The 8945-nt window shown below is 51.2% G+C and overlaps 1 protein-coding gene across 1 annotated transcript in view; it reads right to left on the reverse strand.

Annotated features, from left to right (window-relative positions):
* The window catches only part of TGM1 (transglutaminase 1), a 57841-nt gene extending 50402 nt beyond the window's left edge, over positions 1 to 7439 (reverse strand). The window contains exons 1-2 of the mRNA XM_041712854.2: positions 7354 to 7439; positions 3154 to 3388 (exon numbers count right to left, since the gene is read on the reverse strand). Coding sequence (XP_041568788.2) covers positions 3154 to 3385 — 232 coding nt within the window. The 5' untranslated portion in view covers positions 3386 to 3388; positions 7354 to 7439. The remainder of the gene's footprint in view (positions 1 to 3153; positions 3389 to 7353) is intronic.
* Between the last annotated feature and the right edge of the window lie 1506 nt (positions 7440 to 8945).

The following is an 8945-nucleotide window of genomic DNA, read 5'->3' on the forward strand; positions in this document are numbered from 1 at the left end:
CCCTGAGATTTCCAAAAAAAAGCCCAAAAATCCCACAAAAAATCCTGAAAATTCCCCCAAAAATCCCCAAAAAAATCCCCCCAAAAATCACCCGAATCCCCCTCAAAATCCCCAAATCTTCACCAAAAAATCCTCATAAAATCCCCCCCAAAATCCCAAAAAATCTTCCAAAAAACCCCCCAAAAAATCTCCCCAAAAATCACTTAATCCCCCTCAAAATCCCAAGAAATCAGCCCAAAATCCCCATAAAACTCCCCCCAAAATCCTAAAAATTCCCCTCAAAAATTCCCACCAAAATCACCCCCAAATCCCCCAAAAAAATTCCCCCAAAATCCCCCCAAAAATTCCCAATATCCCCCTCAAAATCCCCCTAAAAATCCTCAAATCTTCACCAAAAAATCCCCTCAAATCACCCCAAAAATCCCCATAAAATCCCCAAAAATCTTCAAAAAAAACCAAAAAAAAATCTCCCCAAAAATCACCCAAATCCCCCTCAAAATCACCCCCAAATCCCCCAAAAAAATCCCCCCCCAAAATCCCGAGATTTTCCCAAAAAAAGCGCCCAAATATCCCACAAAAATCCTGAAAATTCCCCCAAAAATCCCCACAAAAATTCCCAATATCCCCAAAAAAATCCCTCTCAAAATCCCCAAAATCTTCACCAAAAAATCCCCTCAAATCACCCCAAAAATCCCCATAAAATCCCCAAAAAAATCTTCCAAAAAAAACCCCAAAAAATGTCCCCAAAAATCCCCCAAATCCCCCTCAAAATCCCAAGAAATCAGCCCAAAATCCCCATAAAACTCCCCCAAAAATCCTAAAAAATCCCCTCAAAAATTCCCACCAAAATCCCCCAAAATCACCCCAAAATCCCCTGAGATTTCCCAAAAAAATAAAGCCCAAAAATCCCACAAAAATCCTGAAAATTCCCCCCAAAATTCCCAAAAAAATCCCCACAAAAATTCCCAATATCCCCAAAAAAATCCCTCTCAAAATCCCCAAAATCTTCACCAAAAAATCCCCTCAAATCACCCCAAAAATCCCCATAAAATACCCAAAAATCTTCAAAAAAAAAACCCCAAAAAAATCTCCCAGATCCCCTCACGGTTTTCCCGCCCAAATCCCCCTCACGATTTTCCCGCCCAAATCCCCTCACGGTTTCCCCATCCCGGTTCTCCCCCATCCCCATTTTCCCCCTTTAAACCCCCATTTTTTGGGTTCTAAAATCCCCATTTTGGGCTCTAAAATCCCCATTTTCCCCCCAAACCCCCAAATTTCTTCCCAAAATCCCCGAATTTCTTCCCCAAAAAAGAAAACCCCAAAACCTCCCAAAAAATCCCCTCTAAAACCCCCATTTTTCCCTCAAAAATCCCCAAATTTTTCCCAAAACCCCCAAATTTTTTTCCCAGAAATCCCCGAATTTCTCCCCCAACCAAAAACCCCAAACAACCCCCCCAAAAAACCCCAAAAATCCCCATTTTCCCCTTTTAAAACCCCATATTTTTGGTTCTAAAATCCCCATTTTCCTCCCAAACCCCCAAATTTCTTCCCCAAATCCCCTTTTTCCCCCCAAAATAAAACCCCAAAAAATCCCCTCTAAAACCCCCATATTTCCCTCAAAAATCCCCATTTTCCCTCAAAAATCCCCAAATTTTTGCCTAAAAACCCCAATTTTTTTCCCAGAAATCCCCATTTTTCCCCCCAACCAAAAACCCCAAAAAAACCCCAGAACCACCCTAAAATCCCCCCCGCAAAAATCCCTATTTTTCCCCTTTAAAACCCCACTTTTTAGTTCTAAAATCCCCATTTTCCCCCCAAACCCCCGAATTTCTTCCCCAAATCCCCTTTTTCCCCCAAAAATAAAACCCCAAAAAATCCCCTCTAAAACCCCCATTTTTCCCTCAAAAACCCCCATTTTTCCCTCAAAAATCCCCAAATTTTTGCCCAAAACCCCCCAATTTTTCCCCCATTTCTCCCCCAACCAAAACCCCCAAACAACCCCCCAAAAAAAACCCCAAATATCCCCATTTTCCCCCTTTAAAACCCCATTTTTTTGCCTCAAAAATCCCCATTTTGGGCTCTAAATCCCCCTCACGATTTTCCCGCCGAAATCCCCTCACGATTTTCCCGCCCAAATCCCCTCACGGTTTTCCCATCCCGGTTCTCCCCCATCCCCATTTTCCCCCTTTAAACCCCCATTTTTTTGGTTCTAAAATCCCCATTTTGGGCTCTAAAATCCCCATTTTCCCCCCAAACCCCCAAATATCTTCCCAAAATCCCCGAATTTCTTCCCCAAAAAAGAAAACCCCAAAACCTCCCTAAAAAAACCCTCTAAAACCCCCATTTTCCCCTCAAAAATCCCCATTTTTCCCTCAAAAATCCCCAAATTTTTGCCCAAAAAACCCAATTTTTTTCCCAGAAATCCCCAACCAAAAACCCCAAACAACCCCCCAAAAATCCCCATTTTCCCCCCTTTAAAACCTCATTTTTTTACCTCAAAAATCCCCATTTTTGGTTCTAAAACCCCCTCACGGTTTCCCGCCCAAATCCCCTCACGGTTTCCCCTCACGATTTTCCCGCCCAAATCCCCTCACGGTTTTCCCATCCCGGTTCTCCCCCATCCCCATTTTCCCCCTTTAAAACCCCATTTTTTTGGTTCTAAAATCCCCATTTTCCCCCCAAACCCCCAAATTTCTTCCCCAAATCCCCTTTTCCCCCCAAAAGAAAACCCCAAACCTCCCCCCTCCAAAAACCCCCCAAAATCCCCTTTTTCCCCCTTTAAAACCCCATTTTTCCCTCAATAATCCCCAAATTTTTGCCTAAAAACCCCAATTTTTTTTCCCAGAAATCCCCTTTTTTCCCCCAACCAAAAACCCCAAAAAAAAAAACCCAAACCCCCCCCAAAAAAAAAACCCAAAAACCCCCATTTTCCCCCTTTAAAACCCCTTTTTTTTGGTTCTAAAATCCCCATTTTTGGGTCTAAAACCCCCTCACGATTTTCCCGCCCAAATCCCCTCACGATTTCCCCTCACGATTTTCCCGCCCAAACCCCCTCACGGTTTCCCCGTTCCCCCCCACCCCATTTAACCAAACATGGCCGCACCTCTCCGTTACCGGAGCCCCCCCAAAATCCCCCCGGTGTTTAACCCTTACCTGGCCGCACTGGCTGCGCCGTTCTCCGTCCCGGCGTCTCTCCCGGGATCGGTTCCCACTCTCCGCCGCCGCCGCCGCTCCGCCCGCAGCAGCCGCAGCAGCCGCAGTTCCCGCCCGCGGCCGCCAGGCGGCGCCACAGCCCCGCGCGGCGGCCCGAGGGGGGCGGGGCCCGCGGCGCCCCCGTGAGGCGGAGGGAGGGAAAGCGGCCCCGGTCCAGGCGGGGGTCGGGCATGGCCTGGGGGACCAGTACGGACCAGTTTAAACCAGTATGGACCAGTATGGACCAGTATGGACCAGTATAAACCAGTATGGACCAGTATGGACCAGTATGGACCAGTACGGACCAGTATGGACCAGTATGGACCAGTATGGACCAGGATAAACCAGTATGGACCAGTATGGACCAGTTTAAACCAGTATAAACCAGTATGGACCAGTATAAACCAGTATGGACCAGTATGAGCTGGTATAAACCAGTATGGACCAGTATGGACCAGTATGGACCAGGATAAACCAGTATGGACCAGTATGGACCGGTATAAACCAGTATGGACCAGTATGGACCAGGATAAACCAGTATGGACCAGTATGGACCGGTATAAACCAGTATGGACCAGTATGGACCAGTACGGACCAGTATGAACCAGTATAAACCAGTATGGACTGGTATGGACCAGTATGGACCAGTATAAACCAGTATGGACCAGTATGGACCAGTTTAAACCAGTATGGACCAGTATAAACCAGTATGGACCAGTATGGACCAGTACGGACCAGTATGAACCAGTATAAACCAGTATGGACCGGTATGGACCAGTATGGACCAGTATGGACCAGTATAAACCAGTATGAACTGGTATAAACCAGTATGGACCAGTATAAACCAGTATAAACCAGTTCACACCAGTATAAACCAGTTCACACCAGTATAAACCAGTATGGACCAGTATAAACCAGTATAAACCAGTACAGACCAGTATGAACTGGTATAAACCAGTATAAACCAGTATAGACCAGTATAAACCAGTTCACACCAGTACAGACCAGTATAAACCAGTATAAACCAGTACAGACCAGTACAAAATCTCCCAGTATATCCCAACAACCCCTCCCAGTGCTCCCAGTATGGACCAGTATGGCCCAAACCCTCTCCCAGTACAAACCAGTGCTCCCAGTATGGCCCCAAACCCCATCCCAGTGTTCCCAGTATGGACCAGTTTGGCTCCCAGTGCTCCCAGTATGGACCAGTTTGGCTCCCAGTGCTCCCAGTATGGACCAGTGACCCCTCTCAGTGTTCCCAGTATGGACCAGTATGGCCCAAACCCTCTCCCAGTACAAACCAGTGCTCCCAGTATGACCCCAAACCCCATCCCAGTGTTCCCAGTATGGACCAGTGACCCCTCCCAGTGCTCCCAGTATGGACCAGTGACCCCTCCCAGTGCTCCCAGTATGGACCAGTTTGGCTCCCAGTGCTCCCAGTATGAACCAGTAACCGCTCCCAGTGCTCCCAGTATGAACCAGTAACTGCTCCCAGTGCTCCCAGTTTGACCCCAAACCCCCTCCCAGTGCTCCCAGTACAAACCAGTATTCCCAGTATGGCTCCCAGTGCTCCCAGTATAAACCAGTGACCCCACCCAGTGCTCCCAGTATGGACCAGTATGGCTCCCAGTGCTCCCAGTATGGCTCCCAGTGCTCCCAGTATGGACCAGTATGACCCAAACCCTCTCCCAGTGCTCCCAGTATGGCTCCCAGTGCTCCCAGTATGGTCCAGTGACCCCTCCCAGTGCTCCCAGTATGGACCAGTAACCGCTCCCAGTGCTCCCAGTTTGACCCCAAACCCCCTCCCAGTGCTCCCAGTACAAACCAGTATTCCCAGTACAGCTCCCAGTGCTCCCAGTATGGACCAGTATGGCTCCCAGTGCTCCCAGTATGGACCAGTGACCCCTCCCAGTGCTCCCAGTATGGACCAGTTTGGCTCCCAGTGCTCCCAGTATGGACCAGTATGACCCCAACCCTCTCCCAGTATTCCCAGTTTGGCTCCCAGCGCTCCCAGTATGGACCAGTAACCGCTCCCAGTTTGACCCCAAACCCCCTCCCAGTGCTCCCAGTACAAACCAGTAATCCCAGTATGGCTCCCAGTGTTCCCAGTATGAACCAGTGACCCCTCCCAGTGCTCCCAGTATTCCCAGTATGGTTCCCAGTGCTCCCAGTATGGACCAGTGACCCCTCCCAGTGCTCCCAGTATGGACCAGTATGACCCAAACCCTCTCCCAGTACAAACCAGTGCTCCCAGTATGGCCCCAACCCTCTCCCAGTATTCCCAGTTTGGCTCCCAGTGCTCCCAGTATGGACCAGTATGGCCCAAACCCTCTCCCAGTACAAACCAGTGCTCCCAGTATGACCCCAAACCCCATCCCAGTGCTCCCAGTATGGACCAGTATGACCCAAACCCTCTCCCAGTGCTCCCAGTATGGCTCCCAGTGCTCCCAGTATGGACCAGTAACCGCTCCCAGTGCTCCCAGTATGAACCAGTAACCGCTCCCAGTATGGCTCCCAGTGCTCCCAGTATGGACCAGTGACCCCTCCCAGTGCTCCCAGTATGGACCAGTATGACCCAAACCCCATCCCAGTGCTCCCAGTATGGACCAGTGACCCCTCCCAGTGCTCCCAGTATGGACCAGTATGGCCCCAACCCTCTCCCAGCATTCCCAGTATGGCTCCCAGTGCTCCCAGTATGAACCAGTAACCGCTCCCAGTGCTCCCAGTTTGACCCCAAACCCCCTCCCAGTGCTCCCAGTACAAACCAGTATTCCCAGTTTGGCTCTAAGTGCTCCCAGTATAAACCAGTGACCCCTCCCAGTGCTCCCAGTTTGGCTCCCAGTGCTCCCAGTATGAACCAGTGACCCCTCCCAGTGTTCCCAGTATGGACCAGTATGGCCCCAACCCTCTCCCAGTATTCCCAGTATGGCTCCCAGTGCTCCCAGTATGAACCAGTGACCCCTCCCAGTGCTCCCAGTATGGACCAGTATGACCCAAACCCTCTCCCAGTATTCCCAGTTTGGCTCCCAGTGCTCCCAGTATGGCTCCCAGTGCTCCCAGTATAGATCCCAGTGGTCCCAGTATGACCCAGTTTGGCTCCCAGTGCTCCCAGTATAAACCAGTAACCCCCAATCCTACCCAGTAACCCCTCCCAGTTTGATCCCAGTCCCTCCCAGTCCCTCCCAGTTTGATCCCAGTCCCTCCCAGTTTGATCCCAGTCCCTCCCAGTCCCTCCCAGTCCCTCCCAGTTCATCCCAGTCCCTCCCAGTCCCCCCGGGCCGGGCCTGTCCCAGCAGCTCCTCCCCCGCCAGACCAGTTCTCCCAGTTCTCCCAGTAACCCCTCCCAGTTTGCCCAGTAACGCCTCCCAGTGCTCCCAGTTTGCCCAGTGACCCCTCCCAGTGCTCCCAGTTTGCCCAGTAACCCCTCCCAGTGCTCCCAGTTTGCCCAGTGACCCCTCCCAGTGCTCCCAGTGCTCCCAGTTCCCGCTTCCGGCAGCCCCAGTCACCCCTCCCAGTGCTCCCAGTATGACCAGTAACCCCCTCCCATTGCTCCCAGTGCTCCCAGTTTACCCAGTAACCCCCTCCCAGTGCTCCCAGTTTGCCCAGTAACCCCCTCCCAGTGCTCCCAGTATGCCCAGTAACCCCCTCCCAGTGCTCCCAGTACTCCCAGTTTGCCCAGTAACCCCCTCCCAGTGCTCCCAGTATGCCCAGTAACCCCCTCCCAGTGCTCCCAGTATGCCCAGTAACCCCCTCCCAGTGCTCCCAGTACTCCCAGTTTGCCCAGTAACCCCCTCCCAGTGCTCCCAGTATGCCCAGTAACCCCTCCCAGTGCTCCCAGTGCTCCCAGTTTGCCCAGTAACCCCCTCCCAGTGCTCCCAGTTTGCCCAGTAACCCCCTCCCAGTGCTCCCAGTTTGCCCAGTTTGCCCAGTAACCCCCTCCCAGTGCTCCCAGTGCTCCCAGTTTGCCCAGTAACCCCCTCCCAGTGCTCCCAGTAACCCCCCAGTGCTCCCAGTTACCCCATTTGCCCCTCCCAGTGCTCCCAGTTTGCCCAGTTCACCCTCCCAGCGCTCCCAGTAACCCCCCAGTGCTCCCAGTTTGCCCAGTAACCCCTTCCCAATGCTCCCAGTTTGCCCAGTTCGCCCTCCCAGTGCTCCCAGTACCTCCTCGGGGGCTCCCAGTAGCTCCCAGTAACTCCCAGTAACTCCCAGTGCCGGCGGAGCGTAAAAGGGGCGTGGCCATCGGAGGAAGGGGCGTGGCCAGTGGGGAAAGGGGCGTGGCCAACACAGGCCCCGCCCCTTTGGCTCACTATTTGGCACTATGGGCGGAACAATGGATCACTATGTGGCAACCCCGGAACACTTCCCAGTACAAACCAGTACAAACCAGTAAGAGCGGAACCACCCAGAATGGTTCCCAGTGGGGCCCGCAGTGTCCTGAGCGCCCTCCCAGTATAAACCAGTACAAACCAGTATGCCTTAAATCATTCCCAGTGCGTCCCGGGGCTTCGGGAGCGCTCCCCCAGTACAAACCAGTATAAACCAGTATAAACCAGTACAAACCAGTATAAACCAGTGACCCCAACAGTCGTTCCCAGCGGGTCCTGAATCTTCGGAGCGCACTGCCAGTATAAACCAGTATAAACCAGTATAACCCACTGGGTGGTGGTCCCTATGGGAAATCCAATGGATCACTATGTGGCAGAGGGGTCCCTATAGGAAATATAATGGATCACTATATGGCAGTGACTGTCTATAGGGGATATGGATCAATATTTGGCATGGAGGGGGTCTATGGGGTTTCTAACGGATCACTATATGGCAGAGGGGTCTATAGGGTTAATGGCTCATAATTTGGCAGGGAGGGGTCCCTATAGGGTAAATCAATGGATCACTATATGGCAGAGGGGTCCCTATGGGAATTCTAATGGATCACTATATGGCAGAGGGGTCCCTATGGGAAATCCAATGGATCACTATATGGCAGAGGGGTCTATAGGGGAAATGGATCAATATTTGGCATGGAGGGGGTCTATAGGGGTTTCCTATAGCTCACTATATGGCAGAGGGGTGTATAGGGGAACTGGCTCAATATTTGGCAGGGAGGGGGTCTATAGGGTTTCTAATAGATCACTATATGGCAGAGGGGGTCTATAGGGTATATGGATCAATATTTGGCATGGAGGGGTCTATGGGGGTTTCCATAGGATCACTATATGGCAGAGGGGTCTATAGGGTTAATAGCTCATTATTTGGCAGGGAGGGGGTCTATGGGGTTTCCAATGGATCACTATATGGCAGAGGGGGTCTATAGGGTTAATGGCTCATTATTTAGCATGGAGGAAGTCTATAGGGGTTTCTAATGGATCACTATATGGCAGAGGGGTCTATAGGGTTAATGGCTCATTATTTGGCAGGGAGGGGGTCCCTATAGGGCAAATTCATGGATCACTATATGGCAGAGGGGTCTATAGGGGATTTTGATCAATATTTGGCAGGGAGGGGTCTATAGGGGTAAAGGCTCATTATTTGGCATTGAGGGGGTCTATGGGGTTTCTGATGGATCACTATATGGCAGGGGGGGTCCCTATGGGAATTATAATGGATAACTATATGGCAGTGACTGTCTATAGGGGAAATGGATCAACATTTGGCATGGAGGGGGTCTATAGGGGTTTCTAATGGATCACTATATGGCAGAGGGGTCCCTATGGGAAATCTAATGGATCACTATATGGCAGACGGATCTATAGGGT

The sequence above is a fragment of the Taeniopygia guttata genome, chromosome 36 (assembly GCF_048771995.1).
Source record: "Taeniopygia guttata chromosome 36, bTaeGut7.mat, whole genome shotgun sequence".
NCBI classification, from domain to species: domain Eukaryota; kingdom Metazoa; phylum Chordata; class Aves; order Passeriformes; family Estrildidae; genus Taeniopygia; species Taeniopygia guttata.